At 42.4% G+C, this 18,907-nt stretch overlaps 1 protein-coding gene across 5 annotated transcripts in view; it reads left to right on the top strand.

Moving 5' to 3' along the window:
* The window catches only part of ARHGAP26 (Rho GTPase activating protein 26), a 459,132-nt gene that overhangs the window by 366,924 nt on the left and 73,301 nt on the right, over window positions 1-18,907 (top strand). For all 5 annotated transcript variants that reach the window (XM_010388274.2, XM_010388276.2, XM_010388277.2 and 2 more), the window contains one exon: window positions 10,606-10,756. In XM_010388274.2, coding sequence (XP_010386576.1) covers window positions 10,606-10,756 — 151 coding nt within the window. The remainder of the gene's footprint in view (window positions 1-10,605; window positions 10,757-18,907) is intronic.

An 18,907-nucleotide genomic window follows, 5' to 3' on the forward strand; every position in this document is an offset into this window, starting at 1 on the left:
GCACCCTGTGGGGGGCCAGTGGGAGAGTCGACTGAGGAAGACTGAGCTAGGAGCTGGAAGGTTCTGCTGGGACCTGCCCCCTCCCAGGTTGTAATCCAGCTACCCATCACTGTTGGGTGAGCAGATGATAATGCACTGTGAAGTTTTCACACAATGCACCTTTCCCTTTGTCTGGTCTATGGACAAAGAAAACTTTTTCCCAGCACTTTGCTGAATTTACTCTTTGGCATTAAAGTACAGGTAATGATTATGCAAATATAATAATTTGTGAAAAAAAGTATGTATTTCCATATAACAGTAATTTCAGTTTGAGGCCTCCTGACACACTTTCCTCAGTGCTTAAATGCCAGTCATGTACCTAACCCCTCATTCACCATTTGTGCCACAGCCACATAGCTCATGTGGCTCACTGTGACTTATTTAATATACTTCTTTAAGTTAACCTTAAAGCAACTCACTTCTTTTCCTGGCTTCATCCTGACACATAAGAACTCTAAAAACATGACTTCGATGATCTCACTGTATTATTCTCTAATATATGTTAAAATAAATATGTAACCATTAAGTTGGAAAGTGGTCATCCATATCCCACCTTAGAATTATTTTGTGTACCACTTGTGGAATGCATACCACCATTTGGAATCCACAAACTGGCTTTTAATTTTGACTGACTTCCATCCTTCCTCTTAATTTAAGTACACAAACTCAAGTTCCTTTTGTCCACTCAACTAGAATTGGGTTCAGATATTGTCAGTGGGCTGTGGACACTTGCCGTTCATGTCAGTTTCCTGCTGCGCCCTTTCAGTTCATAGTGACACCTGTCCTGGTTTGATGCGACCTTACCTTTCTTCAGGTTCTTGCCACAGAGCAGATGCCCGGTTGGAGGGATGTGCTGTGAGGGCACACATGCACCCATAGGCAGCTGCACATGCGCACTCCCGCATACCTCTCCTCTACCTTCACACTTGCCCTGCGATCATTTTCAGAACCTCATTTCTTTTGATAAATCTGTCCACCTGATCTCTTTTGAGTCCAGTCATTCTCCTTTTTCTCTTCATTGATGCACTTGCACATTAATGTTTATTTGGCATTCCATTTGTCAGTACTCTTTCCAGTTCCCCAGTTGAAATGCTTAATGGGGCTGAGGCTTCCAGAGTAGCTCACTTAGGTATTTCCCTCCAAGAGACTCCAGGTGTTGTTGGCAGCATACGCTTTTCTCCCAACCTCTCTGCAGTGTCCTTATTCTGTGCGGAAGTTGGAGCCCATTGTTTGCTCTTAGAGGTGAATCTTAGCCTCGGATTGTCATTTGCCTCTTTCTTCCCGGAGAAGAAGCTCCTCAGGCTCAGGCCTCTGCCTTTGCACCTGCACTTCAGGCTCATGGTCTGGGATATTAGATGATGCTCATAGATATGTGTCTTATTATCCAGAAGGAGTTTTTCCTTCAGTGTAAGAGACCAGTTGTGTGTCCAGGTCCCTGCCTGAGACTCTCTCTGTTTAATCTATGGGTATTAGTATAGTCTTCTTTAGGTGGTTTTTTGTTTTATTTTGTTTTGTTTTGTTTTCCTTTTCCTAAACATAAAGCTGTCATCTATTCTTAGAATGAAGAGCTTGATGATTTCTCATGCTCTGTGCTGGGCAGGGACTTAGATCAGTTATAAGACAGCAAATGGCTCCTCATATCATAGGCAATGTGTGATGGAAATGGGGCTAGGAGTGAAATGGGACCAGCCTCTGAGATTAAAACTTTGTGGACAAGAGGAAAGGGAATGATGGGGAAACGCAGGATTTAGAAAGCATCATAGCAACAAATACAAACCATCCGGAAACCATTGAATATTTTAGTGAGGAAGGAACTAGATATCAAAGTTATCTGTAGACAGTCAAGGAATGTTTTCTGAAAGGAGTTTTGAGAAAGATACAAAATGATGTGAAGATCCCATTCTGGTCCAATAGATAGGAAAGGTGGTCTGTGATGGGAGAGTCTCTGTGCGTAGCAGTGGGTAGCTGTTGTCTGTAGAACTGCAGAGAGAACTGTAGAAAGGTAATTTAGTCAAACTGAACCTGGAAGATGTTTTCCCTAGAAATTGATTTTTTGCTTGTCTGTGTTTAATATCTATGACTATATGACTTACCAGGTGGTTTCTTGTGTTGGACATTGTGCACCACAACATCCCAATTAATCTTTAAAATTACATGACACAGGTACTGTCCCTATTTTACAGTTGAAAGGAAATAAAATTTACATTAAATAGTGTACACTCAGGATTACACAGCAACAATGTAGATTTGAACCCTGTCATTCTACCTCAAAGTAACACTGTTAACCAATCGTTATTTTGCTGTCAAATTGTGGGATGGTTTGACAGGAGATGCATTCCATTAGGGTTAGCTGTTGTGACCTAGTCTGCACGCTCATCCTTATCTCCAAGGGAAAATGTTTCCAGTTCCACTTAAGAACCTGGAGTTCAACGTTTCATTAAGCTGGGTGTCTGCCCATAAAATGCTGAGGGGCTGGGGTGGAAGTACAAATGGATACATTCGGTAAAGAACTTTCAGGCCAAACTAAATTTGAACCTCATCTAATAATAATAAAAATAAAAATAATTATAGCTCTACTTATGAGCCTGCTAACCTCATTGTCTCGTGTCATCCCCACAATTAATAATCCTGTGAGGTAGGTTCTTATATCCAAATTTTACAGACAAGTAAACTGAGGTTGAGAGGTTAAGCAGTTACACTGTTAGCAAATGGCAGAGAAAGGATTTGTACCTAGGTAGTCTTCCTTCCCTATACTTTGTCATCTCCAAAAGAGTGCCTTTGTCAGTTCTTGAGCTACCAAAGTGAAAACCTTGCTAGCCTGAGTTACAGAAGCAATGAAAGCCATCTGTTCCAGCTTCCAGGGCTACACGGGGGCAGCTGAACCATATTGAATGGGTTCCTCAACATGCATCCTGGCAGGCTGCAGCCACATGACAGTCTCCCCTCCAAATCTAGCACCAACTACACAGAGAGTGATACGTGTTGAACGATAGCTTTCATATACTCGGCCAGACCACTCAGGCTCATTTGCAATCACCTTAGAACAGATGGAACGAGGTTTTTCAACTGTGCTGCCAAATGAATGGCAGCAAAGGAGATTACTGTTTAATCTCCAAGTTTCCACACAGATACATCATCCAGCAGAGACTGTACTGGTACATCTAGGTGAAAGGTACTGACACACAAGCTGTACTTTTTCCGGACAGCTGTAGAAGGGGGAGCCAGAAGGATTGAAGGGAGCCAGCAACAAGGTCTTGTACCTTATAGATTTCTTCCAAGAAGTTGCAAGGTGACACTTAGGATTTATTCTGTCCCAAATCTTTAGCATTTATATCGAGATGTTGAAATGCGTTTCTTGGAACAGAGGTTCATAGACTTGAGTGTGCATTCGAATCTTGTGGGGAGCTTGTTAAAAATACAGATGCTTGGTCTCCTACCCAGGATATTCTGAGTCAGGAGGTCTTGGCTGGGATTCAAGCATCTATATATTTAAAGCACCCTAGTGATGCCGATGCTAACTCAATTTAGAGAAGTACTGGCTTGGGAAGGTGGGGACAGTCAGGGTGGCTTGTCTTCTCTCATTAGCAGGACATCTCTTTGAATCACTGTTGGGGTTTGGAGCACCCTGGCATGGTGGATGAAAACAGGCTCTGCAGTCAGACTGAGACTGACTTGTTTTAATGTCATCTCTATCACCTACCACTCTGAGACCTGGAGTGTGTTACTTTCCTTTTCTGAGCCTCCGTTTTCTCATCTGTAAAATCTATCACTAGTAATAGCTTCCTCGGAGGGTAATTGCTATGGTTAAGTGAGCCAGTATATATAAAGTACTTGACGCTGGGCCTAGACCATAGTAAGCGCCTAATAAATGTTAGCTACAATTATGGTGATTATCATCAGGCTATAGTTTTACCTTACAACTGACTAAGGAAATATACCCCTCTTTGGAGCCTGCAGATGCAAAGGGGAGGCCCATATGTGAGGGAAATGCAGAGTCCCCCCAGCCCCTGAAAGAACCTGTTTGATGCTTGAGTGCAAAAACATCAGCAGCCTAGGACATGTTGTACAGTGTCGGTGGAAGTGGGGGTGGGGGCAGGAGGGGATTCTTGGGCCTTGTTTTACATGGATCATGTTAACTAGCTGCTGAGATTATAGCTCTGAATGATTTTTTTAGTTCCGTTAATTCATCCTGGACCCTCTCCCAGACAGGCCCGGTGAGAGGTTGAGAATTCAGCTTATGTATTTCTCATGTGTGTCTTCCTTGTTGAAACATGACTGGGAATTCATACTATTCAAAGGCTTACGTAATGCCTTTCTCTGAGCAGTCAAAGCTGTAGCATGTGCCCTTTCTCAGGTTGCCTTTGCAGATCCCGGGTGCCCTGGGCACACCTGTTTGCTTTGGAAGATGACATGTTTATTCACATGGATTCCTATTGTCACACAGGCTGCAGAAGGTGTGTAATGTGTTTCTTGGGTCAATTATGTGTAATTACTACACGTGACTGAAAAGCATGTTGATAATGTGGCCATTAAAAAATGATGCTGTGGAAAGCTTGTGGCAGGAAAAACGTTCCAGCTAGACCCATTAAATGAAAACAAGCACATTCTAGACGCATGCTTTTGGCACTATCACCAAGTGAACAAAGCAGATACCATTAAGTATGATGTGAGTCTGCTTTGTTAAAAGTATGACACACATGTCTGTGTGTGTGTATATGTATATATTCCTCTGTGTAGCAGAATAATTGGACTTTTACACACCAAAATGAATGCAGCTGGAGGGTGGCCCATGCAGGATATTTGTGTGCAGATGCAAATGCTTTTCTATACTTTCTAAGTTGGAGAGAAATGCATATTTCTTATATATTCACTTGTTTTTAAGTTATTAAAAACAAAACTCCCTAATTGTACCTTTCATGTACTATCTCAAACCCATTTTGCAGTGAGTCGTGGTATAAAAGTAAGTAAATGTGTAGTTTCCTTCTTTCTAATGAGCAAGAATATAAGCCATCTGTACGTGGACTCCCTCAGATCCCAGTCAACTGTAGATTAACAGGAAAGCAACTTTTCCTGAAAGCAAGTTCTCACGTAGAAAAGAGGGCTGTCTTGTGAGTAATAGAGTGTCCATTTAACTCTGATCATTCAACCCCCTATTCAACATTCATCAGAGGCCCATTCCTCCCTTGTGGTTTCTGAAATGGTGTTTTAGGGCCAGTCTTTCTCATTGTGCCTCCATGTCTCTTTCCTGTGAATCAGTGCAATCCCAGGCCAGCTACAGTGACTTCCCCATTCTCTCACAAAATTCAGTGTTATTGGCATTTTTTCCCTTTGCAAAGAAAAGGGTTATTACAGATGCTATAGGGAAAGAGTCAGTCTGTCCACACAGAACCATGATCAGAAGTCGTTTTGCTGAAGATCATCTGTCCAAGTTTTAATATCATCTTTCATGTACTATGATCAAAACAATGGATTGACTCTACTTTTCACCTTTTTTTTTTTTTTTTTTTGAGACAGAGTCTTGCTCTGTTGCCCAGGCTGTGGAGTGCAGTGGCGCAATCTTGGCTCACTGCAACCTTCGCCCCCTGGGTTCAAGTGATTCTGCTGCTTCAGCCTCCCAAGTAGCTGGGACTACAGGTGCCCGCCACCACACCTGGCTAATTTTTGTACTTTTAGTAGACATGGGGTTTCTCCATATTGGCCAGGCTGGTCTCGAACTCCTGACCTTGTGATCTGCCTGTCTCAGCCTCCCAAAGTGGTAGGATTATAGGTGTGAGTCACCGTGCCCAGCCTACTTTTCAACTCAATGTGTAGAGTCTGTCGTCACCCAAACTCCTTTTTAAGATTAAAAAAAAAAAAAAAAAAAATTGCCCAAACTGTTTTTATATACCCAAACATATTACGCAGACTGCTTTCTAAGATTATTTTTATCATAGGGACTGAGGCTGCTGGGTCAGCCTGAAATGAGACCACCTTAGATTTTAGTGTGGCTTGGCATGTCACTATTATCAGGAGCAAGAGCTACAGGGGGTAAAAATTGCTTCGGAAAGTCTGATTCCAAGCTTCCCATGTACTTGGGTATTTCCCAGAGATGGTAAACTCAGAAATTGCTGTACACTCATCATTTTTTATTGCAAAATTCATTAAGCTGCCGTGCTATTATCATCCCATCTTGTCAAGATGATACATTACAGACTTCATTGCAAAACTTTAACAAGCAGGAGAAAGTACACCTCTCTCCTGACCACAGCACAGGAAAGCCTCTGGGTATTTTGTGTTTGCCTTCCTATTTTTTTATATAAATCTCCTTGTCTTTGTAAAACTTCACGCTGTCTGGTAACTCCCTTTTCTCCTTGTTTGATCATGTGGAGAGTCCGTTCCCTCCTTTTGGCTCGATGAGGCATCCTGAGAGGCTGTTAAAGAACAGTCCTCTTGCCTCTTCTTTTTGCCCTCTACTCTTAGGCACCATGGAAAGTTGGGATATTAGCTAGTATTCTGACAGAGTCCCATGCATGGTGGGAAACCTCCCACAAATGTTTCATATTTACCCTCCAGCTCTGTGTATTCAGTGAGCCAGACCTGTTCAGGCCTGCCAAGACGTGTGAATTTGGCTTGGCTCTGTGAGTGCTTTCCTGGCCTCGCCTTTGGGTTCTGTGATAAACAGAGCTCCTGCCTCCCGTGTGTGATGGGGTTGCCATTAGAGTGGGTCGGAGTCACTTGGTAAATATGGAAAGTGAAGTCGCTCAGCTCCCAGATTTCCATGGCAACCCCCAGAACAAGTACAATATCACCAAAATTATTCTGCGGCTTTCCTTTTTTAGTTGCAGTGATTTGGTTGCATACTCATGTTTTTCCGTTCCTGATTTGTACAAAAAACAAAAACTCTGCCCACTGTCATCAGTACTTTGGTTTCAAGGACATTCATGGTCCCTGTCTAAAGCACCTGAAAAATTCAGTCACACAAAATTACCTCTTTCTGTTCCAGCAGCATAAATTTTTAACTGTGTATTATTCCCTTATATTTAATATTTATCTTATAACCATTCACGGAGCCTTAGTGTCAGTGACCCGTGGGCTAGGCACCAGGAATGGATGGCTAATGTTGACCTCACCAGCCACATTAATGGATGCCGTGTGGCCAGACAGCATGTCCCTGCCCTCAGGTAGTTTGCATCCTTAAGGACCAAGTTCACATCCAGTTTGTCACTCCTTATAGAACGTATGTTTGTGAAAGCACTGCCAATGCATGCTTACCATTATTTGGGGATTTATTTTATCATTTTCTTGTTGCTGGGGTCTTGTTTTCTGTGACTGATACAAAGACAGATTCTTGTTGACAAACATGTTTGAGGTGGGCAAGCATTCTCACTGACTTCAACCAGTTTAGGCATACTTCTGAGTTGTGGGCATTCTTTCCTTTTTGTCATGGTCCTCTATGATCTTGTTGACTTGACTCATAACTGTTTTTCTTTTGAAGCCCACTAGCCTATAATTTTTTTCCTTCAGCAACATAATTGCCATCAGTCCTTCTTATACCTTCTATGAGGATACCAGAGCTGGATTGAATCATCAGTGACTCAGGGAAGTCTAGCTATGTTATTTGAAGGATTTGCTTAATTTTTATTTTTATTTTTTAAAGTGTCTTCTAGACTGCCTGTTCTTGTGCGCTTCTGTCGGGAGCAGTACTCATTTGCCTAGCTGATGAAAAACGCTCCTATTTTGAGTGACATTACTGAATATTATTATTATTATTATTTAAAGGAGGCAGAGTCTTGCTCTGTCACCTAGGCTGGTGTGCTGTGTTACCATAATACCTCACCATAGCCTTGAACTCCCAGGCTGAAGCAATTCTCCTGCCTCAGCCTCCCAAGTACGTGGGACCACAGGTGTGTACCACCAGGCCTGGCTAATTTTTAACTTTTTTTTTTTGTAGAGATGGGGGTCTCACTATGTTTACCAGGTTGATTTCAAAATCTTGGCCTCAAGTGATCCTCCCACCTTGGCCTCTGAAGGCGATGGGATTGCAGGCATGAACTGCCATGCTTGGCTTATTTTCTCCTTATTTCCTAATTGACTCCAAATGCTTTAAAATTTGTCTTGGTATAGTTTGCTGTAACCACTAAAACATTTGGCCATTGATCTTATTCTTATCCTTTCCCTGGAATAATCCTCACCTGCCTGCTCACCCTCAGTAAAGATTGTCAGCCTTTCAGCTTAGATCCTCTGCCTAGATGTTCTCAGTCTCATTATGTATTGTCTACAGATGATGAGACCTTTCTTCTACAAAATTGTAGTTGTTTTATAGTCAGGCAGTGCCAGGTTTCTGGGTTTTCTTGTCATTTGTCCCAGCAAGGGATACCAATAAAGAGTTGGCCTCTTAGGATGCATATTTGGCCCTCTTGGCTGTAAAACTATGAAGCCTTATGATACATTTTTATACCCTCCTTTACTAATGGATAGTAAGGGAGAAAAATAATCTCCTGCTAACATTTTAGAAAGACGAATATACTTTTAGCAAGATACTGTTTTTAGTTTGTAGAATGATAATCCTCTCCTGGAAAAGTAAATATAATCACAGGAGAAATGTGAGCGATAGTTACGCTCTTCTGTTTCCTAAGAATTCTGAGAATTATGTCACGCAAACTTGGCCCTTTAAGCTTCTCAAAATCAAGTTAATAAAACTGTTTCTCTGTCGTGTCCTGTGAAGCATTAAATGTCTCCAGTTAAAGCCCAGGGAACCGTCCTCACTCTCTTTCTTTATATGGTAGTCTCGAGCTCCTCATGGTCTTTCGGGCATCTTTGTATGCGTGTTTTGTAAAAAGGAAAATCTTACTGATACTGATTCATACTGATAAATGGCACATCCAATCTCTCAGTGATCCCCTTATTATGTAATCTTAGTGTTGTTTTTCTTTCTGGTAGGAAGTTCCCATTTACAGGCCCTGTTAGTCCTCCTACATCTTGGCTCAGTGTAACTCTTTTGGTTTCTCTTTGTTGTCGTTTTTGTTCAAAAATGAAGCTCTTAAAATATGAACAGTTCTAAATCTCAGACATCAGTTCAATCTACTTTTTCCAAATCTACTTTGAGTTCAGTAGTCAGGAGGTAGCCTCATAGGGTTTTTTCCTCTCCTGTGGGGCTTTATCCAGGGCGTTAAGGATTTGCTAAGATATCAGGGGTATTGGGGTGAGTGTGTATGTATTTAGTGTGAGGCTTACTCTAAAATCACTTCATAAGCATACTTTATTTTTACAGACATGACTCGTGCAAAAGGAAAAGTATTTTTATGACACATCACCCTCTTAATTGCCTAAAGAGACCTGAGTTCAAATGTTGGCCTTTAAATTATCATACCAGTGACTCTAGACTATCCTGTGAGGGACATATTGTAACATACCCCTGACTCACTGCAAAAAGGTCCAGGATTAGCCTAGATATGATGTTTAAGTGAATTAATTGCCAGAAGTATCAGTTGATTTTAGTATGGTATATCTGTAATCAATAGGGGACAAGAATCACATTCCACATCTATAATATTTTGCTACAGCAATGGTGGGTGCCTGTACCATTTAGCTAAATCATCTCCAAAAATTGTGTTTTCCATTCATGATTCCGAGTTTTTAAAGATGGGAAGAACATAAAGTTCTGTTCTTTGAGCGGTATTCTGAAGTTTACAAGATACATTCCTGCCTGTGATCCCACTTGATCCTCATGACAGTTCCACAAGCTGTGAAAGGCAGTTCTTGTTCTCCCCATTTTATAGATTGTTAACCAGGAATCTAAGATCAAGTAGAAATTGCCTGAGGTCACATAGCCAGTCAGTGCTTGAAGAGAACTCAGCTTTTCTGTCTCTTGGCTTGGCAATATTCTCCAAGCGTGAATATGACTGCTGGGACTATGGACTCAGGGATTTTGTTGTTGTTTATAGGCAAACCGTTCTGCAGCCCAGTACAGAATGATTTATCAAAGAATTCACTTGAAGTTAAACACCAAGTACATGGAGCTAGAGGCAACACCGAAAGACGTGTCTGAGAAGGGGTCAGGAATTTAGACTGTTGGAGTCATAAGGACATTGGTGGCTGAATAGTAGATCTTCTCTGGTGAGGCTCTGTGGAATTGGAGGTGGGACATGGCCTGATGAATTAGAGCAATACTAGAGACAGGAGTTTTAGAATAAAAGGTAAGTGTCACAGAAGCCAAGGGGATCTGGGTGAATGTGAGGGGGTCTATGAAGGCTTTTCTCTAGTCTGGCAATCTGCCAGTCAAAAGAAGATGCAATTTATGGTGCCATGGTAGGGCCACTCTTAGAAAAAATCCTGGCTTATATTAAAGGGGAGATATATCCTGTTATGACAAGGAAGGGGGTTTGCTTTAAAATTTCGAGTCACCTGTTCCCCCTTGACTCTTCCTTTCCCACTTTTAATTCTTAACCTTTTCTATGTTGTTTCTTAAACTTCCCTGGGACCAGAGATCTTAATCCAGTCTTATTCTTTATAAATTTTTGTGCTTGTAGCAATACACTGTCCCTGTGCAATAATAGTAATATGGGACTTGTGACTTTTTCCCCCCAGAGGAACAAAGGAACAGCATCATCAACTCCAGTTTGGAATCTGTCTCATCAAATCCAAACAGCATCCTTAATTCCAGCAGCAGCTTACAGCCCAACATGAACTCCAGTGACCCAGACCTGGCTGTAGTCAAACCCACCCGGCCCAACTCACTGTAAGTATGATGTCCAGGTGCCTATCCCACAAGGACCTTGGTCAGCCATTCCACCTAGAATTTGCTATCTGGCTCCATCTGACTTCGGACCATTGTCCCCTGAACAATATTTAAACCTCCTCCCTAAACTGGGAGCTCAGCTGGCTTGTTGTGGGTTTTTAAAGCATCATCATCTCAGAGGGAGTCGTTATTCTTAACATACTGCTTCTTAGCCTTGGTGATTTTTGATTTACCGTCCTGCTGAGATGGCTTTGGTGATAGCTATTGCCTGTGCTGGCTGCTGGGCATGAAAAGCAATTTCTGTAAGTTTTACAAACATCCAGGGACTGTAGCAGCTCTGTGGCCGAGTTTGTTTCACTCATCTGTGTTGTCTCAGTTTCCCTCCCCACTGACTATGTTGGAAATGTTCAGTGCCACCTCCGTGTCTGCTTCCATAAGGAAGAGCCTCCAGGAGCCCTTTGTGTCTTCACATCCTCAAACCTTAGCATGACTATGACTTCTTAACAGATACTATTAAAGAGAAGAACCCTTTTTGCTTTATTTTTGGGCATTGAGCACCCATAGTCAGGACAATTAGTTTGGGGGCTGGTTGTCTAACCCTCCACAGAAACTAGATCTACTCTGCTAGGATCAGAAAGTTCTCCCTCATGGTTTCAACCCACATTGCTTCACATGCTTCTTTAGACCATCCCATAAATCTTGTCAACTAGCGCCTTTGCAGAAAGAATGTGAGGCCATGACCAGAACAGTTGGACTCTCAGGCTACAGTTATGTAAGACTCAGGAAAAACAGAGATGATTTTGCCTTTCTCTAAGTGAAAATAGATTGAGGTTCAGCCACAGACTGTCTTCAGGGCAGTTGTTTCACGTGGGGAGACACTAGCATGGCGGTGAGATGCTAGGATGTCAGTAACCTTTTCCTGCTCCTCCGCATGCCATAGTTTCATGACAGCACCCTGTCATTCAATTGCTATGAGGTATTTACAAATCTGCAAAATGAGTCTGATAATGCCTTAGAAGACACTAAGGGCTATTAAATACTTGGGAGGAGAGATGACTCCAAAATGGACGTAAGAGGTACATAATAAAAATGTTACTATACTGTAGGATGAAATCTTCAACTGAGAATATCAGGTCTTTTTAGTTGTTGGCAGCTTTAAATCATACTGATGTTCAGGAAGTTTAATTATTTGCCCGTTGAGTGGTAAATCGCATGTTCCTTCACCAAGAAGTGGACCAGTGCCTCAGGACCTCAAAATAATTGAATTTGTTCGGCTTATGGGCAGTGAGTCTCTTCTGGTTCTCCATAGCTGGGCTTGCCTAGGGAGCCTCCCTGCCTTGAGGTTTGGCCTTCTTAGGCTCTCCTATACCCGCTTTCTTAGACTTTAGGGAGATTCTATTTTCTTTACTTTTTTTTTCTTAATTTGTTTTAATTTTCTGTACCTAGCAGTTGCTGAAGTTATTTCTTGCTGTGTATGAGCAAGGTTAAATTTCTAGCCCAAATTGCTTAACATCCCCTGATTTTAGCCAGCCACTACCAATGAGTGGTCTATAATTTTTTTTTTTTTCAGTGGCTGGTAGCTGTGAGCCCCTGAGTCACTGCTGAGTACAGTGTGTACAAAGAGGTTGCCTAAGCAGCTAAGTGGAAAAGGGGGGTGTGTCTTTTAAACAGGTCCTGAGGAGAAGGCTTGGGATTTTTTATTTTTTAAGTGTCTAGATACGATTTTTTTTTTCCATAACATCCTAGGAATCGCTCTGCCTACTTCACACCACCCAGAGGGACTGTTCCCTGCCTAGTACAGATCTGGGGGGCTTTCCTGGGGAAGGGAGGGTGATAACAGGAATGGTTCTACTTGTTTGTCTCTGGAGGAGGATTAGAAAAGGAAGTGTGGGTGTGCCTCCAACAAGACCACTGTCCTTCCAAGCCGAGTGAGTCGCTGATTGATACCTTTGAGTCTTGAGGTCAGGGAAGGTTGTTCCCCGAGGTAGAAGCAGTACCCGCAACAGCACTGATACCAGCGTCTGCCATGGCCCAGAGTGAGAGCCATGCCAAAGTCCCCCATAAGCTCTGCAGGCAGGCTCACAGCCACTTCTCAAACCCAAGGCAGAGAGGTGATTTTCCTGGGTTCCTGTCTCCCTGATATTTTCTGCCTGGGATTTGCTGGCGTGGATCATGCATGGCTGTTAGGCAGTCCTAACAAATGGACCCACAGTACTTTCCCTGAGCAAATTGATTCCGAGAAATCTGTCGGCACACAGATGTGCCATGGTAACAATCACCCGAGACCACTTGGGTCTCAGCCCCAGGTGTGGACCCTTTTGTTCCCGCCATCATTGTTCGGTTGGAAGTGTCCAGAGCTCCTCCAGTGGGAACACTTAATGATGCAGATGAAAATGAGGAACATAGGTGGGCTGGGAGGATTACCATTAGCTTGACTATTAAATAGGCATGAGGTACGGAACCAGCCACCATGAAGCTATCTGTTCTTTTTATTTCACTCCTTTATTTCACTATTTTTTGTAATGACTGGGATATCATTATGACCAGATAGAAATCATAGCCAAAGAAACATGTTTGTAACTCATAATACAGTGGTACCTCTGATGATACATTTTGCGGTATTATTAATCTTCCCTAATTCTCCAAGGATATCAGGGCCCTCTTATTTACATGAATGTAATGCTAAATCAGACATCAAAATTAGAGATGCCATCATTCTACCTGTGCCAGGGCAAGGCTGCTGGGTTTAAATCTTTGGCAGGTCCTCAGCTTGACTCCTGAAGTAGCCGTCTCTCCTGAAGAACAAAGGACAATTGGTAAGTCAGGACCAAAGTCCAGCTAGTCTGAAATTGTTAGCAACTGTGGCTGAACCTATTTTATGCCCAGACCCGTGCATGCCAAGCTACCTGGGGTAAACCAGAAAAAGAGGGTTCCTGTCTTCCCCAAGAGTTCACAGTCTAGCTAAGGAAGAAAGGCAGTGGCATATGGCAGTGCTAATAGGGACTTACAAGTCATAGTGTGTTTAGATTTCAACCACTATTAACTGAGTATCTGCTGAGTGCACACACCAGGTCGAAGTAGTGGGAAAGGTCGGGTAGGTGGAGTGTGAGGTGGGCATTAGGAAAAACTTAGGTGGATGGATGAAGAGCATTCCAGGTAAGAGGGATGAAGGAGGCAGAGATTATCCAGAATGGATAAATGCATTCTGCAGACACGTATATTAGGGGAGAGGGGAGCTGTAACTCCTCCGGTACCACTACTACCAAAAAAAAGACTTGAACGAACCTTTAAAATCAGGAGACTTCACATAAAATTCAGATTTCATGCTGGAACAATTGGACATCCACATGCACAAAAATGAATCTAGATACAGACATCATACCTTTCACAGAAATTATTTCCAAATGGACCATAGGTCTAAATGTAAAATGCAAAACTGTAAAACTTCTAGAAGATAACATAGGAGAAAACCTCGGTGGCCTTGGGTATAATTATGACTTACTAGATACGACATTCAAAGTATAATCCGTGAGATAAAAGCTTGTTAAGTTGGACTTCGTTTAAACTAAAAACTTCTGCTCTGTGAAAGACACTCAAGAGAATGAAAAGACAGGCCACACACTAGGAGAAAATATTTGCAAAACACATATCTGATAAAGGATCAGTATCCAAAATATACAAAGAACTTTTAAAATTAAATAATAAGTAAACAAAGAACCCAATTAAAATATGAGCAAAAAATATGAATAGATACCTAATCAAAAAGGACATACAGGTATCAAGTAAGCATAAAAAATATGATTCACTTCTTATGTCTTCAGGGAAATACAAATAAAAACAACAGTGAGATACCACTACACACCTATGAGAATGGCCAAAATTCCAGAACACTGACAGCATCGGATGCTGGCAAGGATGTGGAGCAGTGGGAACTCTCACTCATTGCTGGTGGGAATACAAAGTGATACAGCCATTTTTGGAAGACAGTTTGGTGGTTTTTCACGAAACCAAACATATTCTAAGCATACAATCCAGCAATCATGCTCTTTGGTATTCACCCAAATGAGTTGAAATTTATGTCTACACAAAAACCTGCACATGGATTTTGTTAGTAGCTTTATTTATAATTGCCAAAACTTGGGAAGCAACCAAGATGTCTATCAGTACATGAAAATGGATAAATAAACTATGGTGCACGTAGACAATGCTATATTATTCAATGATTTTTAAAAAGGAACTCTCCAGCCATGAAAAGACATGGGGGAACTTTTAATGCATACTGCTAAGTAAAAGAAGTCAGCCTGGCAGGGCGCAGTGGCTCACACCTGTAATCCCAGCACTTTGGGAGGCCAAGGCAGGCAGATCACTTGAAGTCAGGAGTTTGAGACCAGCCTGGACAACATGGTGAAACCCCATCTCTACTAAAAATGCAAAAAAAAAAAAAAAAAAAAATTAGCTGGGCGTGGTGATGTGGGCCTATAGTCCCAGGCTCAGGAGGCTGAGGCAGGAGAATGGGTTGAACCTGGGAGGCAGAGGTTGCGGTGAGCTGAGATCACGCCACCACACTCCAGCCTGAGCTACAGAGCAAGACTCCATCTCAAAAAAACGAAATCAATCTGAGAAGACTACAGTATGATATAATACCAACTATATGGCTTTCTGGAAAATGCAAAATTATGGAATCAATAAAAAGATCAATGGTCACCAGGGATTCTGGGGAGAGGAACAGGGATGAATATTTGGAGCACAGGGCATTTTTTTCACGGTGAGACTATTCTGTGTGATGCTCGAATGGGATATACACAAGACATTATGCATTTGTCAAAACCCACAGAACGCAAAGACTGAATGCTAACGTAAACTATGGCCTTTAAGTTAATAATAATGAACCAATATAAATATTGGTTCATGAGTTGTAACCAGTGTATTGCGTTAATGCAAGATGTTAGTAATTAAGGAAACTCAGAATGTAGAAATAGAGAGGGTATGTGTAAAACTTTCATGCAATTTTTCTGTAAACCCAAAACTGCTCTAAAAAATAGAGTCTATTAATATATCTTTTTAAATCCAGATTTCCAGCTTCTTTTGAAATTTCAGAAGAGGTGGCTATACTAAACCTGTGTGGAACTTGGGAGCAGATGATGCTCTCTGGTCTCTATTATCTCATAGCTGGCCTGCTTCACTTTTATACGTAATGCCTGTAGGCCCATAGTCAATTAAAAATGGCCACAGAATCTTTGGAATCCCTCCCATTAAGAGCTAGAGCCCTTGAATCTAGGCTGGCCTTTACCCTTTGACTTATTTTGGCCAATAGAATGTGGAGGAAGTGACATCATGTGCCTTCCCGCGCCCAGGCCACAATGCCTCACAGCTTTCTCTCTCATCCTCTTGGAACCCAGTCACCACGTGAAGAAGCCTGTTGTAGCCTCCTTAAAGATGACAGATTACGGGAGAGAGAAGCCCAGCTATCTCTCTCAGCCCAGCTCAGTATCGGGACCACCAACCAGTTGAATGCAGCTCACCTGGGTGAATCAGGCAAGACCAGCCAAAAGCTTCCCAGACAACCTATAGGTTCATGATAAATATCACGTTGTGGTTGTGGGAACTCAGTGAGTTTAGGGTGGTTTCGTATACAGTGATAGTAAACTGATACAAGGCCTGTGAATTTGTGACCTTGGAGTCATGAGCAGCTGTCTTGGGATGGGGCTGAGCTGTCTGCGTGCATAGAAAGGTATGGAAGGGTCTCACTGTAGCATAGTGCAGCATGGAGACTGGCCTCTCAGTTTTCAGAATCTTCTTGGAAAGAAAACTCGTAACTGAGATTCTAAGAAATTTAAGAAACAAAATTTATGGCTAATGGCAGAGGCAAACAACAAAGGTGGCTCAAACATTGGAATGGAAAGCAGGAAACCCTAGGTTTTAGTTCTGGCATCAACATTGCCTGACTAATGATACCAGTCCCTGGACCTGAGCATGCCCACCACCACCACCTTCCACTCTCTCTGGTGGAGGAAGTGGGGCTTATCTATCTCCAAGGGTGAGGGTCGTTCAATGGGTGCTTACCGAGGGCTGCAGAAACAAATCGTTCTCTCCTTCCACAATGACCAGTGGGGCATCATGCCAACTCCCTTCTGGGAGAGAGTGATTTTAAAGGAGGAAGTGAACAAATGCTGAGAAAGAAGTCCGGGGACGCCCCACCAGGGACATAACATGCTGCAATAATTTCCCCAAATTAGAAACGACTAGGTGAATGCCTTCTTTAGACCACAAAGATTGAAAGATTGAAAGAAAACTAGGAGGGCTGGGTTGATTACCGCAATGACGGAACCCAACCTTGGAGTTCTCTCTGCCTAAGTGGTCCCCACCCCTAAAAAATAACTAACTGCTCAGTAGCCTCATAAATAAAACTAATTTTTTCTCGTCCTTCCCCCTTAACACACACTCTCATGCATTTCCAAGTTATTTCTGGTGACCTAAAAGACACGCATGCCAAACGCCTGCAGATTCTGCCAGAGTCAACCTTCCTCTCCTGTCTCAGTGGCCAGAGAACAGTCCCTGGAATTCAAAGGATAAACAAGGCCTGCGTCCAGACAGAGTTGTTTCTCTGAAACGTTGCTGGCTTCTGAGTTTGATTCAGCTGCTCTCTGATGAAATTCAGGGAAAACTTGCCTTCAGAGATATCTCTCAGATTTTACGTATCTTCAGCTTAGCTGGTCAGCTTTCATTCCACAAATATCAATTGAACTCCTACCATGGGCCTGGTGGTGTTCTGAGTGCTGAAGGTACAGTGATTTAAAAATATTAAAAAAAAAAAAAAAAAGAGTTTCTGCTTTCATGGATTTTATATTCTAGTGGAGACAGGAGATAAATCAGTGTTTAACACAGTATATCACACAGTATATTGAGAAGTCCCAGGGAGAAAGCTAATGGAGAATCAAGGAGATAGGGATTTGGAGGGGAAGGAGGCAAATGACGTCAGCTCTCTGTACCTCAATTTTCTCATCTGTAAAATAGTGTGATCATAACCTCCTCAAATAAAGTGGCATGAAAATTAAGTAAGATCATCTTGTATTTACATATTTTAGTACTGTGTATGGCAATTATTAGTATTATTTTGGAGGGCTACCCCCACACACTATCCTTACATTTTCTCCAGTCTCTCAGCCATGGTATGTATTTTTCCTGTGCAGAGAAATGTCCCTGGCTGTCCCACTCACCTTCCCCCACCAGCCTCCTACCTTGAGTCTGAGACTGGAGCTATATAACTCAGTCCAGGCTGTAAGTTATCATTGAAGAGGAGGAAGGAACTTCTGCTCTAGAGGCAAGTGTTAGCCCTCCTTAAAGCAAGACCGGCTAGGGTAGACACGCCACGCCCTGTTCCTGGAAGATTTGGAAACCTCTAAACCCCACAGGGTACCTGATAAGTTGTGTGCATAGCTGTTATTTATTGAGACCAAATGCATGGCAAAATGTATAATATGCATTAGACAAGTGATAATTAATGACATATTTTTTTAAAAAAGCAATTTTACCATCCCCATGCTATTTTATGCCAAAGGGTTACACCCAAACAGGCAGCTATGATTTTACTAGAATTGTCTCTATTTGTCATCCTTTGGAATGTGGGGCTTTGAAAGAGGAAGTTTTCCTCTGTGGCTGGATCAGCTTTTTGTGGAGAAGGATGTTTCCTTTTAGATTGAGGATTCTGTTTCTCACCCACCTCCAAGCAGAAAAGGTCTCTTCAGACCGGTTTGCCTGAAAACTTGGTGACATTCCTCACCTTTGGAAATAACCTGAACGCCTCATTGTTCTCAAGAGGATTTATTTGCCTCTCCTTGCTCCCCACAGTGCCCTTGGTGATTCCAGCTTACTTACTCGTTCATTGTTGTTTCTTGGACATGCCAGATACCCTCCCTCTGTCACCTCAGGCTCCTGGGCTGTGGAAGCCACAGCTCCGCCCCGTAACTAGGCCATGTTCCCTTGACATTTTCAGTTTGTTACTGGTGTGACCCATTTTCTGAGTGGCTTCATGTCCGCTTTTCCCTTTCCCTAAGCAAGATCTCACTCATCAATCAGGAGCCCAGCTGGGTTTCCCTTGGTTGAGGGTGGAGATTCCTGCCTCCATCCAATTTTTGTTAGATAAATGGGTTT

Source organism: Rhinopithecus roxellana, chromosome 3 (assembly GCF_007565055.1).
Source record: "Rhinopithecus roxellana isolate Shanxi Qingling chromosome 3, ASM756505v1, whole genome shotgun sequence".
NCBI lineage: Eukaryota > Metazoa > Chordata > Mammalia > Primates > Cercopithecidae > Rhinopithecus > Rhinopithecus roxellana.